Below are 22,735 nucleotides of genomic sequence, written 5' to 3'. Positions count from 1 at the left end.
GTGGTAAGGAGCCTGGCCAGTCCCCCCGGCCCCCTCCCCCTCTGAACTCAGGTAGAGTTCCAGTCAGTCTAGCCAGACGTGATCAAATGGTTGGCTACATGCAGGGCAGGGAGACCCCGGGGGGAAGAAGGGCATGGAGCCAACTCCCAAGGCGCCCAGGGCACCCTTTTCTGTCAATCATTAACAGAAGTCACCCAGAGAAGGGGAAAGTCCAAGGAGGGAGCCTGCTCCCTCCTCCCAAGCCCCGTCCTCCAAACACGCCAATCCAGGGCCTCGTGGGACATGAGATCACGACACTCGGTGGAGGGGGTGTGTGCGGCGTCATCTAATCCCACTGGCTGCCTCTCATGTCCCTGCAAAATCTCCACAAAAGGCCAAGAGAGACAGGAACTAACACAGGTCGATTTGCAGTTACTATGTGCGAGGGACTGTGCCAAATGTATTCAGTGCGCCAGCCTGTGACATGCTGGCGAAACACAGTGATGGAGCTAGCCTACCTGGGTTCAAATCCGACACTTCTAGCTATGTGACAAATTAGTGAACACTGCACCCCAATTTCTCCGCATGTAAACTGGGGATAGTATAGAACTTCCTCCATGGGGTCACTGTGAGCCCTTGACAAGTTAACACACATCAAGTTCTCAGACCACCTGGCACTTAAGAAGAGCTGCCATGGCTAACGTCCACTTGATCCTCACAATCACCCCTTGAAATACAGAGAGAAAATCCAAGGTTGAGTCATTTGCCCAAGGCACGAACTGGTATAAGGGGAGCTGGGATTTGAACCCTGATTGAACGACTTCAGCACCCTCCCTTCCTCCATGCCATGGAAACTTCCTCCTGCCGTGACCCTTCTGCTTCTTTGGTAACCAGTGCTTCATGACCCAGTCAGCTACAAAGCCCAGCTTTTGTCTGCCCCACACTCTCTCAAAGGCCCTCCTTTCACCAGCGTGCCACTGAGGAACAACAGGTTCCCAGCCTTCCTCCTCAAAATTAGGCTTCCAGGCCTAAAATGTTAAGACATTGCTCAGTGGCCAGAATAGCTCATTTCTCTGAGCTGTTCCAAGGAAACACCTTTAGCCGAGGGCCAGACCATGGGATACAGGGCCAACAGCCACAGAGACCCTGCCCAGGCAGGGCAGACCTTGTGCAGTCCCCCCAACCAGAGATGCCCCAAGGCCTCGGGCAGGAGATGAGGAAGTAGGCCTCATGCCCAAGGAAGTTGGCTGACTAAGGCTGGCCTGTTCTTTCCTGCCCCACTTCCCTTTGTGTAGGCCTTGCCTCCACGTCTCTTTGCATGGCGCCTATGGCTCCCAGACTGTAGACAAGGATAGAGGTCCCCCTGCCAGCTGGGCTCACATGTCCCTGGACTCCCTGCCAGCCCAGAGCACAGGACCGCTGCTGAGGCCCTTTTATCTTCTAATATCCTGCTAAAAGAATGGGACTAAAATTCTGCCATTTCCTTTCCCAAGTAGCTTTGGACCTATAGCCTCCATATTTAAGATTTAGATGGTAGAAAAATCAGGCTCTTGGGTAACCAAGCTCGCTTGCAACAGAAAGCCTCCCCAGAGAGCCTCCCCTCGTCTTATACAGACCCCCCACCCCCACCCCCCAGGGCCTCCTGCGTTGTCACTCAGGGACTCAGTGGAGGAAATTCTGAGCAGGCAGTGGGTGTGCTTTGTCCCCACTGAACCTAACCAGGAGCCAGGAAATTACATGTCTGCCCTATGTCCATCTATGCCTGAGGGGAAGAGCCCAAGGTGAGAAAATAAATGTCTTTTTTGCTTTTAGTCAGAGGAAGACCACATACCACTGCCACCATCCCCACCACCCAACACACATAGTCATTCGTTCTTCCTTAAGGGACAAAGGTTCACTCCAGTCCCAGAAGGTCTGCTTTCTTCTCCCTCTTCCTCCACCAACCTTTGCCTTAAGAGATAATGTTCCTTTTTTCTACTTCATATCTCTGCTCCCCCAGCAGGGACCTGCTGGCCTGGGAAGGAAGAGTTGACTGGGTGCATAAGGGTAGGCCTTCCCCAGCCTCGAGGACAGTCCTGACCCAGCTAATGTCTTCTGCAGACCTACCTGCCTTTGGCCAGGTGGAGTCAAGTTGGATATTCAGCCTACCCCCTAAACTTACTGAACGCAAGGAACCAAACGTGACAAGCCTCAAAAAGCAGCATCTCCTTCTCCCCAAAAAGAAAACCTCCCAAGAACTAGACTTGGAGTTTTCAGGAGGATCCAACCTATCTGGCAAGCAAAGCATCTGCTCTCAGTGGGCGTCTAGTCTTGGCTCCGTTGCTTCTAGCCAAGGAGGCATCACCTTTCCCAAGATGACAGTTTACCTACTCTGCCTGGCATCAGGGGATCACAAAGACTAAGGGAGTGGGACCTGTGGACCACTTCCTGTTAAGCTGGCCATTTTAATACCCACTTCCCCCAACAGCCCTCCCAATATGTCAGCACACGTCCGATGCAGGTGAAACCATCCCGATCCCCAGGGCCCTGTAATTGAGCCCCTCACCACCCTGCATGCACCTCCCCAAGCCTGCAATGCTTCTTCATATTCACTCCAGGTAGTTCGAGGATGGGGCTTCAGGTCAACTTTCTGTGGGAAAATGAGCCTGAAGGACCCACATCGCTCATTCAAATCCAAGCTTGCTGGTGTGCCATGTACTATGTGCCCCCCTCACCATTTTGAAACCCCAAACAACACCCACAGGCTATGCAGAGCAGACCGGAAGCCTCTGGGCCTCTGCAGCCCTGAACCACCTCCGACTCCACACAGGTGGGCAAGGCTGGCCCCTCGTCAGCCCACACACTGGGCAGGGGATCCCGGGAAGTACAGGTTGTTTTGCAATAAACCTCCGCCCCCCACCCTCCACCCCCACCTCATCCTAAGCTCAGCAGACTTTTAGCATCAACCAAGGGAACTGGCCTTTGGTTTACCTGCAACATATACAGGAGACAATCCTACAAACCCCAAACAAGTAACACCAGCTTCACCATGTGTTTCTTGAAAAACACGGGGTTTATTGATTTTTAAACTGCAAATATTCGTTACAAAAGGTTTTCTTTTAAATAAATTCACACAAAGAAAGAGAAATAGAAAGCGACGGTAGTGACCAGCAAGAGGAATAATAATTACATTCATCTTAATGTGTGTGTGCCAGTTCTGCTTGCGTTAACATTGGAAAACTCTAAACCTGGAATCCAGAACCTCAAATCTGCAATCGGAATGTCTTGAGATGGGCACATGGAAGTCAAAGGGTTTCTTTTTTTTTCCCCTTTTAGAAGCTATACATAAAAAGTTGTTTTCCTTCTGTACTGTCACAGAACTTCTACATACATTCTTAGTCCTAGTTGTGAAAGGCCTAAAGAGAAAGAAACTCAATTTGCAGTCCAACACAAAGGGGGGAGATTTCTAAAATAAATAATCCAAGTTTTTTGCATTTTTTTAAATTAATTTTTCATTTTTTTAAAATAAAATAACCAAAAAAGTGTAAAGTTACAAAAAATGTCGTTGAAGAATAATATATTAAAACTGTGGAAAAAAGGGAAAAAGACGTCACAAAATTTTAAGATTAATATGAAGATCATAATTTAACATAAAAGAATATATTCTATGGATTTGTCATCCCGATAAATATGAACAAAATTAACAAAAAAAAAAGCATAGTTTGGCAATAAATACGTTTTGATAAGTTAAATAAGCTTTTTTATATTGATGTGCAGTGACAAGCAAAATTTTTGCTCTCCAATTTCTGAAAGTTATATGAAGTTAAAAACCCAGGGAAAAAAGCATGGCGTGAGTGCTCTAAGGATAGACCTACGGTATTCTAGAGCAAAAACCATTAAAGCTACTTCTACGGGAAATCGTTTTACACAGATATTGTATGTGGAATGAATACCATTAACTCTCACCCCTTACATTTTTTTTTAGCTTTTCTCTCATTTTTTTTGTCATTTTTTTTTAAAGATGTCACATATGAACTGGGGAACTTTAGCACCAAAATCAAGTCTCTCATAGTCCATCTAGCTTCCCCTTCCTCCCCACTTAAAAAGAAAAAGAAAAAGAAAAAAATTAAATCACAAAGTCCCACTTATGTCACAATCTTCATCCACTTTTTTCAGTCTTCCTTCCTGTAGACCTACTAGAACCCAGGCAAGATTAGTCAACAAAGGTTCAGGTCGGGAAGAAAAAGGTTTTGAATGTCAAGAGAGGTTTCCCCAAAAACCCAAGTCTGGCAACAACTCTCCCAAGGGGGTGCAGGGCGGGTTAACGGGGGAGGGGAGGAAGTGTGTGGGAGACTGCAGTAAGGGAAGGTGCAGTTGTATCGCCAGTGGAGGGAGCTGCTGGTCTGGGTCCCCCCCACCCCCCCACCCCATGGGCAGAGACTCTGGGAGGCCCACGGGTGCCCTCTGGCGCTGAAGAGGTAATGTAGTCACAGTGACAAAGTTAGATTACAAGGCACTAAGTTGCTTCTGTAAACTGTTACTGCTTTTTCTTTTGTGATTTGGCACTTAAGGCTTAAGCCAGGGGGGGAAAGGCATCTACTGACAAATACGGTACTTGTCTGTTATGCATGGTAAGTGGGCTATAAAATCAAGGGAGGGGGTTTCAAACCAGAGGAAGCTACTGACAAATTGACTTGTCCTTATGTTAGGGGGTTAAAAGGGGTAGAGTGGGGAGCATTCCAAGGTTCTAGGGGAAAGGGATTGAGCTTAACCTTGTTAATGTAGGGGTTACAGGGTAAGACAGGGAGAGGGGGATAGGGGATGTGGGTACGGGGTGGAGTGGGTAGGGGGTCCCTCCCTACCCTGGCTTAGTCATCTGAGATGGAAAGTCTGCTGAAAATGGGCAGGCGTCTTGAGTTGTCCAAGGTGGGGGAGTCTGAGCCACTGTGGCTGCTGCTGGAGCTGCTCAGATAGCCCTCCTGGTCCGAGAGAGAATCCTGAGGGCTAGGGGGAGAGTCAAACATGTGAGGGGACTCGGACATGGGCCGGAAAAGGAAGGTAGTGGGGGAGCCACCACCGGGCAGCCCCATGCTCGGGGCAAAGAGGCTCGCCAGCTCCTGGCTAGAGAAGGCAAAGGGGTTATTGGTGCTATCAGGCAGGGTGGGTGAGCCCAGGAGGTCGTCAGCACTCAGGATGGGGGGTGGGGTGATGGACGTAGGGCTGTCCAGCAGCCCCGTGGCAGCGGCGGTGGCAGCGGCGCTGGGAAACCCAGCAAAGCTGAAGCTATGCTGGAGACGGGGACGGTCAGCGGAGAGGTCCCGGGCCCCGGCCAGGGCGCGGCGCTCCTCAGCATTGTGGATGAAGTGGCAGCGGGGCCCATATGGGCAAAAGCCGATGGTGTGGAAGGTGCGGCACAGCTCTGTCTTGTACTTCGGGTGACGGGTCAGGCTTCGGAGCTCATGGATGCCGTGAGCGAACTGGCACTTGTCCCCGTACTTACAGGCGCCATTCTCCTCGAAGGGGCGGCACAGCTCCGTCTTGTAGCGGCTGGAATTGACCTGGCCACTTCCAGGCTGCTTCTGGGTGGGCAGCAGCCGCTCGCCCCCTTCTGAGAAAGAGCGGTCTCGGAAGCGGCTATCCCGAGAGCTCAGAGCTGGGGCTGGCTCACCCTTGAGGCTGCTGAGGAGCTGGTTCTGGTGGAACTTGGAGCTCGGCAGGGTGACAGAGTGCCGCCGGGGGAAGCCCCCACCAGTGGGGGTGCCCACCGCCTTCCTGTCCAGCAGGCAGCCCCCTGCACTGGGAGTACTATAGTTGAGCATCTTGTTACCCTGGAGGAAAGAGAGGGGAGAGGGAGGATGGTTAGTGACAAAGGCCATCCACCAGGCTCAGACAGAGTACCCACCAAGGGCATTCCCCTCTACAATCAGAAATGCTCATCTCTAAGGAACCTTCCTGCCCATGCCTTGGCAAGCCCCCTCCCGACTTCTCCCACATACCAACCACCTGGTTTACTTTGGCCCCTGCATTTAAAAAAAAAAAATATATATATATATACACACACATACACATATATATTCTGGCTTACGTGAGAAATTGTTTTATGCACACACCCTACCCCACGCAGATCCCTGAAATGGACCCCCATACCCTGTCCGCAAAGCTACCGCTTGCATGCATAAAAGCCAACATCTCTACCTCCCAGATTCCTTAGCTCAAAACATTTCACATCACTCAGACCTCTCTAGATTGCCCCTCCCCCTCACAAAAACACGTAAACTTTAAGAGACTTTTGAGCCCCATCCCCTTTTGATCAAGTCCCTGTTTTAGATGACCACCCCCAAACCTGGCCTAAGACTCTTTACTTCCTCCTCCAGAAGTGTTCCCTTCCTTTAGCAACAGGTTTCCAGAGTGCCTTTGCTTTTATCTTGCTGGGGGAGGGGTGGTAGGGGAGGGGGACAGGAGAAGAAACCCTCTGTTCCCTGTCTGGGGTTAGGCAAGGAGAGATGGGATTCCTGAAAATAAAATGCATTTCCCCAACCTCCGGAAAGGGGCGCCTTCCACAATTCTCTCCCCAACATTCCTAGCCCACCCCACTCCCCTCCACTGGGAAGATGCCTTTGCAATTAGTCTTCTGGCTCCAAGAGCCAGGGTGGAATAAGAGCACCAGTGTTTAATCTTTAACGCAAAGCTGCAGGTGGGAAGGAAAAGGAAAGCACCAAATCCCCCCACCCGCCTGCCAGTCAATAATGCATTTGGGAGGTGGGGGCAGAGCCACCAGGGGCAGCTTTCTGTTCCAACGGGACCCTGGTCACCTGCTCAAACTGTACCCAAGATTTGGAAAGGGTGCTAGGGTGGGGGAGGGCAAATGACCTGGGAGTTGGCTCCTAGCCCATGTGGGTGTCATTGTACAAATTCTAAAGTTGGTCCCTTAGGATCAGCTGCTGGGGATCGGGAATCTGTAACAGCAACCACCCCACGGAGAGCGGATTACAGGAACCAAGTTGAGAGCCGGTTCCCAACAATGAGGTTCATTTAAAAAGTCCTGTGGGGGGAGGGGGCGAGAGAAAGAGAAATAGATCAAAGAGCGAGAGAGCTGGGAAGAGGACGAAGACGTGCGGGAGAATCCAGGCAGCCGCAAGGGCAACTGGAGTTTGGGAACGCGCAGGGAGAGGAAAGAAGCTGAGATTCCAAATTTTTGCTGTTGCTCTTCAGCTCCTCGGCGTCCCTGCACCCCAACCCTGCAGCCCTGGGGCCCTGGCAGCTGCGCAGACTGGAGAAGCAAGCTGGGAAAAGAGAGCAACATGACCCAACGTGTTTAAAAGAAGGCAAAAATACTTTAGCAATTAAAAGTAGCCTAGCAGCTTCCCTATTTCTTTAGGAAGAAAACTGGGGAGAGGTAGCGAGAAAAAAAAATTAACACCCATGGGCTTTTATCCCTATGTACACTTAAACCGCCCTCCTGAAACATTCCAGGAGTCTAAAACTTGGTTTTTCTCACAGTGGCTGGCAAGCTACACGACTTAAGGACGTCCCCATTAAATCCTTCCTTGCGAAGACCCTTGAACTCAGACCGGCATTTGTTATGGTGGCCCCCTCACCCTCCATATATGCGAGCTGCAATCCCCCAGAAAACAAGAGGGTCCACCCAAGTCCCACTCTCGCCCCCAAAGTCTGCAGTACGCCTCGACCGTCTATTCCAAGAAGCCGCCTAGCCGTGCGGGGGACAACTGAAGCCCCACTGCAATTTTGCAACATCCTTTTGAATGACAACTCTTGGCCTTTTTCTCGCAGATTTCAGCCCCTTCAAAACAGAGGAGAAATCTCCCAGCAAAACGTCCGGAGACTCAACTTCACCGAGGGAGCCTCTTCCCAACCCCACAGGCCGGCGATGTGTCTAACGAGACTCGAACCCCTCCGATGGTGGCGATACCCTGAGCACACACCGGGAAACCGAGCTCAGCGGCGAAACTGGGCTCAGGCACCACGTGATCACCAAAAATCGCCCCAATCCAAGCCAGTGTGCCTGGCGTCCCTCGGAGAGTCCCGCCACACAAACTTCACCCCAAAAAACTCTGGTCTCTGGATTACATTCCCATGCAATCCCCTCCAGGGGCTGTTTAAACTCAAAGGGTGGGGAGGAGAGAGCCAAATTCCTTCAAACTGGGGAGGAGGAGTGAATGGGGCGGAAATTAAAAGGCTACCTTAACTCTTACCCTTTCCCCCTGCTTTCCCAAGCATAAATTTCTGGGGATTCTCTTTTTAAGGCCAAAGAGAAAGGGGGAATCTTTGAAAAGCAAACGTTCCTCCCCACTTTACCTTGCATAAAACTTCGCTCAAGTCGAAGATGGTGGCAGACACGAGAGTGGTGGTCATCGTGGGCGCTCGCACGGGGCAGGGACGAGGATCTGGTGTGTCGCGAAGTCCCAGTGCGGGGAAGGCGCAGCCTCCGGCTCTCCGGTCTGGAGTCCCACACGCCTACTCCCGGGGCCCCTCGCCTTTCTGACTCTCTCCGGCTGCGGCGCGCGAAGACCAATTTATAGTAGATCGGGGGGGCGGAGTTTAAAGTTATTTAAATAAGGAAGAGGAGGAAAAAAAGTTGATTGACACTGAAGTTGAATCAGCCATGCGGTCAAACTCGGGGGAAAAAAAAAAAACGTTCAAAAGGAAGAAGGGGGAGGGGAGACGAGGAAAGAGGCGAGGGAAAAAAAAAAAAAAACCTCCGAGCCGCGCACTTTTTTTCTTAAAGAGAAGTTTCGAGTCCGCTTGCTTCGCTAGCCGGCGCCCTTCTCTCCAGCCGCGCTCCCCTCCTTTGTCAGCCTGAGAGCTGGGTTCTGTGACATCACTCATTCCACCCTCTTCGGGGTTCTTGTTGTTGTGTTGTTGTTTTTTGTCGGGCAGGAAGGCGGGCTCAACTTTCTCTTTTTGCAAGCGGGAGCCGAAAAAAGAGCCCCGCTGCGGTTTTCATCTTGAGCAAATCATTCTTCAAACTTCTCCAAGTGCTCCGCACAACTTACTCTTTTCTCGAGTCGTCTTCCGCACTCGCCTCCCCTCCTCAAACCTGGCAGGACTAAGGGATTGGAAATTTGGAAATACGGGACGCACAAAGCCTTCAACTCTAGGGTTTCACGTGGTGGGTTTTTTTTTCAGCGGGGGCGGGGGTCGCGAAAACGACCCCCGCCCTGGCACAGTGTTTATTTTAGCAAGACTGGGAGTTGTACTTAGTTCACACATCCAATCTTTAAACTTTTTTTATAAAGAAAAACTAAATCCTCACGAATGCCCTCTCCTTCCCCCACCCCCAAACCCACCCAGCAACACATAACTTTCCACGCGCGCTCTGAACTGGGGCCGCACCGAAACAAACACGCACACACGCCTAGACGCTTGAACAATGAAAAAAGTTACTTTGGCAAGAATGTAGGTAAAGAGGTGGGGGAGGCGACACTTAACTTATTGTTGTTCCTCCCCCGCCCCCTCGGGAACGGAACATATGGCTTGTCACGCCGCGCTGTTTGGGCGGGATGGGGGGGAAGGGGGCATGGGATCCTCGAAACCGAAAGGCCTCGGATAGATTGTTACTTCTTTGAAAACTGTAAAATTGTATTTATTTACTGTTAGATTCGGATGCCCCTCCACTCACCCAAATAAAAAGTTGTTAACGTGTTCCCCACCCGCCCCCGTGCCTCCTCGGGTGTGCTGCAATGAGGGCCCAGGCGGAAACCGCAGGGCTGCGTTTCTTTCCTATTCCCCCGCGTGCCCAGCCGCCTCCACAGCCCTCGCACGTTTCTTCCCAGCACTGGAGGCCGCCGGGTCTGTTATGAAACTCCGTACTCTGAGTGGCTAAGAGCGGGTTCCATTGCGATGTAATTAGGTCACCCCATTATGAGCACGTTTCTTTGGAAAGGACAGGGCGGGCCGAGCAGAGCGCTCGAGTCGCACTCTCACCACTACTACCGCCTCTCTGCCTCTCTCTCTCTCTCTCTCTCTCTCTCTCTCTCACGGGCACACGCGCGCACTTTTTACTGCATTTCTTATTTTATTCTTAAGCCTCCGGGCAAACCCAGGCAAAACTTTCAATCACAACTGCTTTTAAAAACCGGTTGTTTTTCATCTTTGCGAAACACTCAACTTTTCCTGCAACGACGAACCTACGTGATCCCCAACGCGGTCGGCTTTCATTTGTCTTCTTTGACTTAAATTGCTGGCCCCCATTTTTAACCCGGCTGCTGCCCCTTGCTTTTTCTTCTGCTGCCGTCCAGCCGCCTGTTGCTTCCCTCCCTTTGCTCCCATTTTGCAGCTTTTCTTGAAATCTGGCAAGCGCCAGAAAGGGAAATAACTTCCATCCACCTTAATTTAAATCAATCAAATGTAGGTTTGTTTCTTAAAGGGATGTTTGCTCGCTCCTTTCCCCAGCTCCAAGAAGGGGGTGGGAGGCGGTTTCGTGCAGTTTCTTGGTGATGAGGTAATGAGTTCCAGATTTCAGGACAGAGTAGGGTGCGCGTTAAAACCACAAGGTTAGTCTGCGTCCTGATGTGAAGCTATTTCGGTTTTTTATTCCCCCGCCCCCCAAAAAGGGCCCATTGCTTTAACCCTAGAATGTTCAAGAAACTGTTCTGGGGAGGAGGGGAGAGGTGGAGAAGCGAGGGGTAAAGGGACCCGAGGCGGGCGGGCTCTTGGGCCCCGCCTGCACCCACTGCGCCCCTTCTCCGGGGGGCGGTGCTTTCCCGTGCGGCTGCGAGACCGGCTGGAGCACCAGCACGCGGCCTCAGCGCCCCGGGCTAGTTAAAAAGTCTCCCCCACAACACACACACCCTCCCTCCAAAGGGAACGCGATTCCTCGAATTTCCTCCGCTTTTCCAACTCCCAGAGGGCGCTCCCCTCCCCCGCTGCCGGGGGCGCGGGCTCCGCGGGGCGGCGGCCATTCTGGCCCGCTCGCCCCGGAGTTGTTTACCGGCCCCGCCGACCGACCGGGTTTGTTCCAGCTCCCAGAGCCTGCCTCTATAATTAAACCCTTTTTTTAATTGTCGGGTTCAAACGTCATTTCGGGGACTTTCCAAGGGTGAGGGAGCCGAGGGGAGGGAGCGAGCCTCCTTAACCCTTCGCTGACCCGGCCCGCGTAAGGGCCGAGGAGGGGTGGGGGTCTCGGAGCTGAGCCGGCCAGTCCTCGCTGAGACGTGCTCGGCAGGTGCCCGATGGTGGCGGGAACGGCAGCGAGCCGCGACCGGGGCAGGAAGCCCGACGGGAGCCGTGCGTGGCCCTCCCCACCTCTTTCGCTGGGCAGCCCGCCCTCTGCGTCCTCACCCGCGCCAGGCGCAGAGGCCGCCCCTTCACCTGCACTGCCGCTTCCGACTGGGAGGCAGCCTGCCAGGTCCTGCGGCCCAGGCTCCACTTCCGGGTCCTCCCTGCTCGCTTGGAGCCGGTCTTCTCGCTGGGAGGGCCTAGCCCGGTATTTTTGGCTTGGGGGTATTAGGTTTTGTGGAAAGGGGAAAGTGAAAGTCCTCGGAGTTAGGGAAACGCCGCGGATATATTCATTGACCAGTCTGGATCCTGGGCGCACCTCGAGGCAGGTGAGAGTGTGGGGCGCTGCGCCACTGACCCCCTTGGGCCACTGAACCCTAGGCCCCAAGGCCTTTTCACCCAGCGCTCTCCAGGCACTCCCGCCCCAGAGGCCCATGCTGGCCCTGGTTGCAGCCCAGGACCTGCCATCGTAGGGCCCTGCGATGTTACAGTTCTTCTCCGGCTTCAGGTCATTCGCAAAATCCCCCAAATTCCTCGGATTGGGCCCCGCCCTTCCCCCCAGCCTCTGCTGCCTGAGACCCTGGGACAGCAGCAAAATCCCTGGGTTAGGGAGAAGGAGGGAGGGCGAAATGCTGCCAGAGAGGTGCCTGGTTTAGATTTAATTTTAGTGCTTGTAGAATGCATATTCCTCAGTTTGGACCCATACCCAGTGAATCAGACGTTTGGGGCGGGGCCAGGAATCTGCATTTTAGTAACTTTTCTGCTACTTTTCAGACTTAAACACTAAGGTTTAAGAATCCGTGGCCCAGGATTTTGAAGCTGGGCGTTCTGAATCCAAAGCTTGGCTTTGTGACTTTGCAAGACCCTGACCAAAGCCTCAGTTTCCTCATCTCTAAAATAGTGATAATAATAGGCCTGTAACTGGCCAGTAAAGTACCTAGTTTCAGGCCTAACTGAAATCTTTAATATGCTTAGCCATTGTACATAAACTAAACCATTCTTAGGGCCTCATTATGCCACAAAAATTCTGGGGAGTATTCATTTTGCAAAAGAATTCTTTAGTATAGTTGTCCATGAAATGGTCAACCAACAACTTTGATCTGTGTCACTTTCAGGTCCCACCCCCACCCCTGGGATAAGGCACACCCTGAGGCCTGGAAAGAGGAGAGGGCCCTTGCAACAAAATCTAATGAATGAGCACTGGCCTAGAAGTCAGGAATTTTGGATTCTAGAGCTACTCTGCCTCTGGTGGGGCAGGCCATCCTCTGCCCTGGGTTTCAGTGTTCTCATCTGTGGAGATGGAGAGTGTTGAACTAGACAGGTGGTGTTCAAACATCACTCTGAGTAGAATTACCTGGGGAGCTTTTAACCATATACCTGTGCCCTGCCTCACTCCTTGGAAGATTCTGCTTCAGTTGGTCTAGGGGTGAAGTCCAGCATTTGCATTTTCTAAGCTCTTCAGATGATTCTATTACGAAGCCAGAAACACTAGATTCATTTATTTTAGCGCAGTGATTCTCAACCAGGGGTCACCTTGCCTCCCCGTGAACATTGGACAATGTATGCTGCTCCCTGTTTTTAGTTGTCAGAGCTGGAGGGGGAAAGGTCAATACACCTGGCATTGAGAAGGTAGAGGCCAGGGATGCTCCTAAACATCCTGCAATGTACAGGACAGTCCCCATAACAAAAAGATTTTTCTGGTCCAAAATGTCAGTAGTACCAAGATTGAGAAACTCTATGTTAGGAGTTTCTTTTCCCAACCCCAAGCTTTCTGCATACATAGTTAGGCTCCATCCCCATGCTCCCTCAAACCTTTCTCCATATGGCAGTCCAGGTGATCTTTTTCAAAACCTAGATCTGATCTTGTGTTACAATTGCCTAAAATCCTTGGCTACCCATCCCTGTTAGGGAAAAAAACCAAATTCTTAGCCCAGCAAAATCGGACCCTTATTGCGCCAGCCTCCTCCTCTTCCCCACCACCACCTCTCCCACCCCTCGGGGCACTCCCTGGGCTCTAGTCAGTTTCAATGAAAATGAACCATCCTTCCTCCTGCCCCAGGGCTTTGACACATGCTATTTCTTCTATTTGAATTGAGCTTCCTTTGACCAAAATAAATTCTAAATCATCCTTTTGAACCCAACTCAAGCATCATTTCCTCAACCATTCTTGGTGCTCCCCTTCTACCATCAAGGCAAGAGGTCTGCCTTCTCTCTTATGCACTCATGGAATGTTTATTTTGTTCAAAGTAGTTCAGTTTGTGAGTGTACATTCACTCGTATAAACTTTGACTTTTTAATATAACATACAGTAAAATTGAACTTTATCTGGCCAATTTAGTTCTATGAATTTTAACATGTGAATAGACTCACCACCACCACCGTGGTCAGAAACCAGGATAGTTCCGTCAGCGCCTTGTAGTCATATCGTCCCCCATCTCTTACTCTATCAACCACTGATCTGTTTTCTGTGCTATACTTTTGTCTTTTCCAGAATGCTATATAATGGAATCATGCAGCCTGTATGATTTCGCACAGCATAATGCCTTTGAGATTTATCCATGTTGTTGCATGTGACAATAGCACATTCCTTTTAACTGAAAAATAATGTTTCACTGTATATGTATATCACCAGTTTTTTATCCATTCATCTGTTGGAGGACATTGGATTATTTTCAGTGTGGGGCCACTGTTGAGTTAGAGCTGCAATAAACACTTGAGTACAGATTTTTGTGGAAACATAAATTTTTATTTCTGTTGGGTAAATAACTAGGAGTGGAATTGCTGGGTCATATGGTAAGAGTATATTGAAATTTGTAGACAACTGCCAAGTCATATTCAAGAGTGGATATAACATTTTGTATCTCCAACAGCAATATCTGAGAATTTCCAGTTGCTCTGCTTCCTTACTTGCACTGATAACTGTATTTTTTTTATTTTAGTCATTCTAATAGGCATGTAGTGGTATTTCATCGTTTTAATTTGCATTTTTCTAATGGGTAATGATGTTGGACATCTTTTCAAGTGCTCATTTGCCCCCTGTATGTCCTCTGGTGAAATGTCTGTTCAAGTCTTTTGCCCATTTTTTAATTGGTTGTAGTCTTACTGTTGAGTTTTAAGAGTTCTTTATATATTCCAGATAGAGTTGCTTTGTCAAAATGTGATTTGCGAATATTTTTTCTAGTTTGTCCCTTTTCTTTTTATTCTCCCAACAAAGTATGTTTGCAGAGCAAAAGTTTTTAATTTTGAAGAAGTTTAATTTATCAGTTTTATTTTCTCTATCATGCCTTCCGTGCCACATCTAGGGACTCTTTGCCTAACCCTAAGTCAAGATTTTCTGTTTTCTTCTAAAAGTTTTATAGTTTATGTTTCACACTTAAATCTATGATCCATTTGAAGTTAGTTTTTATATAAAATGTAAGATTTAGGTTGAGGTTCATTTTTTTGCCTCTGGAGGTCCAATCCCAGCACTCTTTATTGAAATGACTATCATTTTTCCATTGACTTGTTCTTACACGTATCCAAAAATCAGTTGGCGTATTGGAATGGGTCTCTTTATTTTGTTCCATTGATCTGTGTGTCCATTCCTTTGCCAATACCACATTGTCTTGATTGTTGTAGCTTTATAGTAAGTCTTAAAATTAGCTGTTGTAATTCCTCTGGCTTTATTCTTAATTTTCAAAATTGTCTTAACTATTCTAGTTCTATTGCTTTTTCATATAAATTTCAGAAACAGCTTGTCTGTATCTACAAAAAATATCATACTTGTATTTTTATTGCAATTGCATTAAGTCTATAGATCAATTCAGGAAGAAATGGCATCTTTACAATGTTGAGTCTTCTAATCCATGAACATGGTATGTCCATTTATTTAGGTCTTTTATTTCTTTAATCAGCATTTTATAGTTTTTAGCCTACCAATACTATATATGTTTTATTAGATTTGTACCTAATATTTCTCTTTTGGAGCATAACTATTGCAGTTTTTTAAATTTCAATTTGTAATTTCTCATTAGTAGTTCATAGAAATACAGTTGATTTTTGTGTATTGCCCTTGTACTCTATAATCTGAGTCACTTTAGTTACAAGGTTTTTGGGTAGATTCCTTGAGTTTTGTTCCTACGTTTGCTTTATTTTTTAACATAGACTATCATCTGCGAATAAAAATAGTTTAATTTCTTTTTTTCAGTATTATGCATTATATTTCTTTTTCTTGCCTTATTGCCCTGTTTAAGACTTCCAATATGATGTTGAATGGGCATCGTGATAGCGAACGCCCTCACCTTCATCGCATCCTTAGGAGAAAGCGTTCAGTCTTTCACTGTTGAGTAGGATGTTCGTTGCTGGGTTTTTTGGTGATCACTTAACTTTTTTGACATTTCCCTTCCAACCAGGATGTATGCTCCAAGAGCAAGCTGTCTCTCCTCTCAACTCAACTCTCAGTGTCTGGCATAGTGCCTAGCACACAGTAGGCCATCAATAAGTAATTCTCTACTTTGGTAACTTAGCCATAACCACTAGTTATTGTGACAACAGAGAAACTTAGCTGAACATGCAGCAAAGAAATCACACGCACAAAAAAAGAATAACCTCACAATAAATACTCCAATGGATCCAACTAGGCATTGGCCTCATGGAGTTGACAGTTAAGCTGCAGAATATCTGTAGATCAGCTTTCTAGCACGCCATACTATGTCAAAGAATTTGTCCATGAGGAATAGATGACTGCAGGGAAATAATTATTTTAGATTGAGAGTGTTCCATTGCCAAAGGGAATTTAAACAAAAAGCTCTCAGCTCTGAAAAACAGGGGCTTTCAGGGTAAAGAGTCCCACTGCTCTGAAATCTTAGGCCCTCAGACGGGTGGGGTTGTTTCGCTAAATTTATTTCAGCCGCTTATAGAAACAGAAGGGGGAAGAAGGGGGCGGCTGCTTGCACACCAGCCCTGGCTCTGGGGTATTAATATCTGCCAGGTCAGGCTTTTATTTGGGTTTTGTTTTACCTTTTGGGGGTAGGGAGGCAGGCAACAGGAATATCTCGCAGCTGCGTGGCTTGAGCTGTGGTTTCCCACCTTTTCCCCCTCCGAAGGCCACATCCAGCCCACCACTCCCTGCCTCGCCTTCGATGGCTGTCTCTCCACCCTCTCCAGCTCTGGGGCAGGGCTTTCTCCGCAGACTCCTGCAGGCACCTTTGACACTAGATTTTTCTCCCATTCCCAGAAGGGGTCTGGGCATGAAAAGAGAGAGAGAAGTTGAGATTTAGATTGAATCTGTTTTCTTTCTGGCACAAGCGTGGGTCCAGGGAGACTGGGGCCTTTGTCCCCGGCCCCCACCGGAACCCCCTTCCCAATCCCACACCTCCACCTGCAGCGCCTCCATGACTTAAATTTGGGGGTTGTTGGGTATGAAACCCAGGCCATCGTATCCCTGTATTCCTTTTCCTCAGCCTCCCGAAGCACCGAACACACCTCCTCCATGCCTGGCACTGGAACAGTCTTTTCTGTCTCACCCACCCCAACCCCGCATGTAGAAAAAGTTGTTAAATTAAACCACCATGTTGTTTTTTAAAAACCTGTCCTTGTGCTGAATTTGGAAAGCTTTGTGGAGCGCAGGTTGATTACTTCCCACAGATGGCGGGAAACTGAGGCATAGGAGGGGAGGTGGCAGCAGGTGACCTGCGCCCACTGCAGGTAGATGAGCCCCGTGTGCCCTGGCTGGCTGTAGGGGGTGCTGAACTTGAAAGGACCAAAGAGAGGCAGGACTCCGTGTCTTGCTGCTCTGTGGTCATTGTGTGAGGGCAGGAAGAGGAGACGCACAAGGAAGCTCAACAATCTGCTGGGCTTAAGGCTTGAATAATTATATGAGAATATGGCAAAGTACCTTGCACTGTGCCCAGCCCGTGGGAACCTAACAAATGGCTTGGTTTCTTGGCAGGCTCCCGCTTCTAGGTCCCCAAGAAAGAAGGGGAAGCAGCACCTGTCCTCTCCAGGTCCCCGCCCCCAGGTACACTGCACAGGGACTGGCGGGAGGGGGCGTAGCCTGTGGCAGGAGGTGGGGAGGGGCCCACTGTGAAGCCTCTCCAGGGGGTTCTTGCTCTAAACTAGGGGATCTGCTTCAGCATAATCAAGGGTAGAGCCCCTACTTATAAACTGGAAAGTGCTCACAAGTAAACCAAGTTCCTGTTTGTCCTGATACCAGCCAGTGTGCTTTGGAATGATCCTCGAGCCCAGGCTGGAGCAGGCCCACCCTGAGGAGCTGTTCCTTTGAGAAGCAGGACCTACCTCCTCAGCCAGAGCAGGGATCAGGCAGCTCTCGGAGGGTCGCCACGTGGGCACATGGGGGAGGGGAGAGGATGGATCTTTGCCACCGCCCTGTGACTTCTTTAGATCTGAGTTTCTCCCGCCAACTGCACCCTCTACCCCTGGGGCGGGGAGGGACTGCAGGCCCCCAAACCAGGGCCTGCCCTTGTCTGACCAAAGGCAACCAGATCTGTTGCAGCTGTTCAGTGAGAGAACAAGCTCTCCCAGAGACCAGGGAAGCAGCTGGAGAAAGATTCCTGCCAGCCCGGGGGTGTAAATATTTATACAACGTGGTGCGTGGGAAGAGGCGAGGCGGAGGGAGGTGGCAGGGAGAGGCGGCACTGAGACCGCAGGTTGAAGGAGCCTGTGCTTTAGCCTCAGGTGGGAAGGGCGAGAGGTGGCTGGGATCCTAATCTCCACCTGGATTCCTACATCAAAGAGACCAGGTCCTTACCCCCAGCTAGCCTTGCAGAGTTGAGGGAAGAACTTAGAAAAAAATGCACCACCAGTCCCCTAACCGGTCTTCCTGTCCAGGATAACCCTTGAACCAGAGATAAACCAAATCCACTGGGCCCGGGGAGCGGGAGCCTGGGGGCTCCTGGGTCTTATGGTTCTAAGGTCTTAAAGAATGCTGGATTCCAAAAGTTGGACTCTAGGATTGAAAGTTTAGAAAACATAAGTAAATTATAAGCAGAATGTAAAATACAAGCAAAGATTTTTCTCAAGCTTCTGGACAATCAACAGTATTTTTCTGAAGTGACAGAGAACGTTGTGTGTTGATGAAGCTGTGGAGAAGGAATGGGTGGCGCCTGGCAAAAGCGCTCGGTGTGGAGAAGGCAAGGGGGCCCTCGATGGCACTTGCGGAGAAGCATGTGGTCACTGTCATCACAGCGCCTAGGAAGACAGCACAGCCTGAGAGGCGTCCAGCTGGCGCTCTTGGGCCCCAGGATGCAACGCAGCTCCGGGGTGTGCTGCAAGCAGAGCATTGGCGCATCCGCCCCTTGACTGGGCCTGCTAAGGACTCAGCCAGCGCCCAGTGGCATTGACACCCCAGGGTGGGAAGCAAGCCTGGGCCCGAGGCGACAGCCAGATGGACTCCAGTCAGTTTGCCTCAGACAGCTGGGGAGCAGAGCCAGGACGCTCTTCACCCCCTCCCCACCAGTCCAGACCAGGAGGGGTGCGGCGGCAGCTTCTAGGATTTCTCTGCCACCACGCCCATCAAGAAGAGCCACCTGCTTTTAGCAGTACCAGGGCTGCCCCTCAGGAACCTCCCACAGGTGGGGTTTGTATTGCTCCCCAGTGGCCAAGGGCCTTTAGGATGCCTCGCCACTATCAGCCTCTTCTTGCTTTCCCCCTGTGCCCTGAAAACGCCCACTGGCCGGGCGTGGGGGGCGTTGGACAGAAGGACCTTCTGCTGGAAAACTGCCTGTGTCTCCCCAGCAGACAGCTCCAGATGCCCAGGCCAACCTCAGCCAGAGAGCACGGATCAAAGGGTCCCAGACTCCCCCAAGAGGCAGACCCTGCGCAGCATGGCATCCCACCCACAGCACAGAGCTTTGCAAGTGATGCTGCCCAGGGAGTGCACCTCCCCCGAGCCCCAACTTTTCTGGGTGGAACCTGGTGAATCCCCCACCCGTACACTCAGAGAAGGGCGGGTTCCATCGCCTCCCTGAGCCAGGGGGCCCAGGCCCACACAACGTGGAGGACACACCATCTGCCCCCAGCCCTCAGCCCTGGCCTGGCAGGCGATGACCACCCTCACGGGGGGGAGCCCCTCTCCAGAAGGAAGCCCCTCTTCAAAGGACACCGGGGCTGGGGGAGACTCTTCAGATACCCAAGTCCTCTTCTGCCGCTGCGGCCCTGCCCGCCGGCTGTGGCCGCCTTCTTGCCAGCGCCGCTTAAACAGATGAACAACAATAAAAGCCTGTGTGGCCTAAGGAAGTCTTCAGGGGAAAGAATTGAAGCTGAAGGAAAAGGGGTGGGGGGGGCGGCTATAAGAAACGGGAGAGGAGGGAAATTCAGGAAACAGACAAAATAAACCATCCGGGAATCCAGATGTAAAACAAGGAAGGCCAAAAGAAAAGAAAATTTATGCTAAGTAGGTAGTGTAGGGTGGGGAGGGGAACTGAGCATGAAAAAGGAGAAGGGGGCAGTTATAAATATTCTGCAAAGAGAGAAGAATGTGAAAGCAAACGACACCAGAAAAATAAAAACTGGAGACCCAGGAGAGAGAAAAAGGCAGCAATGAATTTAAAACAACTGCTTGGACCCTCAACCAGCCACACTCATTAGTGTTCTGAGTCTTACTGCTGCTTGTGGATTTCAGGCTCTTCTGAACTTCGAGCAAAGGTGGTCCTAGAAAGCAAACTTTCCACCTTGCCCTTGCTTCTCCTACAATTCTCCCAACTTAACCCAACCATTGCTGTTTTGCAGACTGAGGACTGATCTTCCTGGGCCAAGGCCGAAAACCCTATGAGTTCACCCCAGTCTGGTGGCTTCCACCATGGTGCCCTCCAGAGGGCTCACTGGAGGGTCTGGGCAGGAGAAGCCCCATGGCGAGCAGGAGGAGCAGTAGGTGCGACGGAGCCCTGTTACCGGCTCTCCATCTTCAGGGAGGGGTTTGTCCAGTCCCCTCTCTGTGGACCAGGGCTAAACCAACCCATGGAAACACCGTCCTGGAACAGCAGGAAGTCATGGAAGACTGGCACACCCAACTCTATGGAAAGCTAGAGGCGTCCCAGCAAGAACCGCTTTTGGAAACAACTTAGGTGATTTAAATTAATTTCCAGGCAGTGCCAAGGAGACTTAAGATAGCCACAGCTTTCCCATTGCCGCAACTGGCAAACAGTTACTGTACATTTACTTTGTGCCCACAAGCTCCATAAGCACTTAGAGTCTGGTTCCATTCCCTTTGCCTGCTTGGCCTTTTTCAGCCTGCTATTGCCTCTTTCTTCTGTGAGTTGGCCAATGCCTCTCTTCCCAGTGGTTGCTTGGGCTTTTCCATTCCCTGTACTTAATCAAACCCACCTCCGCTCACTCTTCTCTTTCTCCAGGGCAGCAGGGGTTGGGAGAAAGCTGAAGCAAACCAAGGCAAAATCAAGAAGCAAAGGCAGTAAAACTGCAAGTGAGTTTGGTTTAGCTCCCAGCTTTGGCGTGCTCAGGCCATCCGCAGTGGGCGAGCTGGGTTCCTAAAGGACGGGGTCGGAGCCTCACCAAGCCACCTAAAACCACTCCTCCAAAGATCAGCCAAGGGGAAGCCACTCAGGCTGAACTCTGATCGACTGGGACAAAGAAAATAGTACCCATGCCAGCCTTCCTCCCTCTAGGAATTCTTAAGTACTTAACCCTGATTCTGTACATTCCGTAAGTCACGCTTTGCTTCTATCAAAACTCAGATGTAACAAAATATACACAGGGGATAATGTCTAGGTTGTGGACCTAGATGCTCAACCCAGTTTCTTCCCATCCCTCCTAACCTTCAAACCTGTCTCAGTCGTATAATCTATGACTCAAACTATTATTTAACCGTGAAAAAAAGACAAACCAGGAAATTAGAGGCTGAATGACCTAAAATTTATTCCATTCAGCTGAGCTAATCTCCTAATAAGGGTGTGTATAATAATAAGTCATAATATATCTGTTCTGGAAGATGTGAACATTGCAGAGAAAAAAGTGCATGGTGACTGCACATCCCAACTTGTCAAGATTTGTCCTCAAAAGGGTAAGTGCCTGGTCCTTAGCCAAGTTGCCTAGCAGTTTGCTAAACGAGTCTCAACATTTCGGAACCAATGTGCTGCAGTGGAGAGCACCCAGTGTTCAGGCTGACCACATTCGGACCCTGGCGCTGCTGCTTCCTAGGCAAGCAAGGGGCCTACCTGCCTTCCCTTAGTCTTCTCCACTGTGAAATGGCAGTGACAGCAATACGGACCTCCTGGGGCTGCCGTAAGGACAGATGAGCAAAGCACTTGGCACGTGTGAGCTGCCCGCCTCCCTAAAAGCACCCCTCGTCAACTGTTGCTGTATGTTAAACAGCGAATTGGCAAGACCAAGAAGGTTGGAGGCCCCACAAAGTGGGGTTCCACGGAGTCACTGGAACACAGTCAAGTATCCTGAGCAAGAGAGAGAAGAGTGTCCCAGAGGAGGCCCAGGCAGCTGGCGGGTAGAGTGCCGCACAGAAAGCCAAGGACAGCCACTCACAGCCGGGACGTCCGCGTGGGTGGGAGGACGCAGGGGGCTGCCGCTCAGTCCTCCCGCATTAGCTCAGCGGGGCTGCAGTCCCCGCCCCCCCCCGCCGCCCCCGCTTCATGTGTTCCTCCTGCCATGAAACTCCGCACACACTGAGCTGGCGCCCACTGCGTGCACAGCTCTGACCCAGCCGAGGGCTGTAACGAACCGAGAGAGCTTACAAAGTGCTTATTGGCCGCAGACGCTTCATAACTGAGCATGTCTGCCCAAATTCAGAAATCTGTCCTTTTAGGAACTAGATTGTAAGGACATGACCAGATGCTGAGAAATTTTTATTTCAGAGTTGGGCTTTTTTGCCTTCCGGAGAAAAGGCAAGTTTTTAAAGTGTTCTGGAAATGTGAACACCAACTAAATCTTGGTAATATTGAGGTGGTATTATTAATTTTTAGCTGCAATAAGGACAATGTGGTTAAGTTTATTGAGTCCTTTTTTTAAGAGATGCATACTGAAATACTGATAATGATATGTATTTTGTGTGTATAATGTGCACAAAAACATTGGTGCATCTTATACAAGGGTGTATTATACCCATTGTATGTGATCGTTATACCCATGTATCTATAATGTGCATCCTTATTTTTCCATAAAAAATTTGGGCAAAAGTGTGTACATTATACATGGCAAAATAAGGCACTTCAAAATTATGTGGGCAGTAGGGAAGCAGATGGCAATATGAAGGGACACCTGTGGCCAGGATTTGGTGATGGGTAGATGGGGCGTCATCATAAGACTCTGTCTCCTTCGGTGTATGTTTGGAATTTTCCATACTAAAATGTTTTAAGTTCATAAAAGCTGAAAGAATTTTCACTCAGGGATTCTCATCTTATTGGCTCTTGTAACGCAATATTTACTTCCTGAGGACATGTGCTCTTGTATTAGAGGAGGCTGTGGGGGGTCTTCCAGGAGCTGGGAGGGCTGGAGGGCCGGCAGGCAGACCAGCACCCCAGCACCTCAAACCCCCTGCCCCTCGGGGCCTCTCAGGCTGGGAGAAACCCTCAAA

The 22,735-nt window shown here is 50.0% G+C and overlaps 1 protein-coding gene and 1 long non-coding RNA gene across 3 annotated transcripts; one reads left to right on the top strand and one right to left on the bottom strand.

Annotated features, from left to right (window-relative positions):
• Window positions 1-3,012: 3,012 nt before the first annotated feature.
• Window positions 3,013-8,490, bottom strand: ZFP36L1 (ZFP36 ring finger protein like 1). 2 transcript variants are annotated; one of them, XM_054567383.1, is made up of 3 exons: window positions 8,275-8,337; window positions 6,829-7,000; window positions 3,013-5,786 (listed from the first exon to the last, which is right to left on the bottom strand). In XM_054567383.1, exon 3 carries the CDS (start codon window positions 5,775-5,777, stop codon window positions 4,827-4,829), a length of 951 nt encoding a protein of 316 aa, XP_054423358.1. In that variant the 5' UTR covers window positions 5,778-5,786; window positions 6,829-7,000; window positions 8,275-8,337; the 3' UTR covers window positions 3,013-4,826. The 2 variants fall into 2 exon arrangements, with proteins under 2 accessions (XP_054423358.1, XP_054423359.1); XM_054567384.1 differs by lacking the exon at window positions 6,829-7,000 and having other exon boundaries at window positions 8,275-8,490.
• Window positions 8,491-11,315: 2,825 nt separating this feature from the next.
• Window positions 11,316-21,711, top strand: LOC129065943 (uncharacterized). Its single transcript, XR_008528632.1, has 3 exons — window positions 11,316-11,525; window positions 17,126-17,194; window positions 19,924-21,711. It is a non-coding gene; the product is annotated as an uncharacterized LOC129065943 (long non-coding RNA).
• Window positions 21,712-22,735: the final 1,024 nt, after the last annotated feature.

The sequence above is a fragment of the Pteronotus mesoamericanus genome, unplaced genomic scaffold (genome assembly GCF_021234165.1).
Source record: "Pteronotus mesoamericanus isolate MK-2021 breed Mesoamerican mustached bat unplaced genomic scaffold, CSHL_Meso_final contig_182, whole genome shotgun sequence".
Taxonomy (NCBI): domain Eukaryota; kingdom Metazoa; phylum Chordata; class Mammalia; order Chiroptera; family Mormoopidae; genus Pteronotus; species Pteronotus mesoamericanus.
This window is presented reverse-complemented; position numbering and strand designations above follow the sequence as displayed.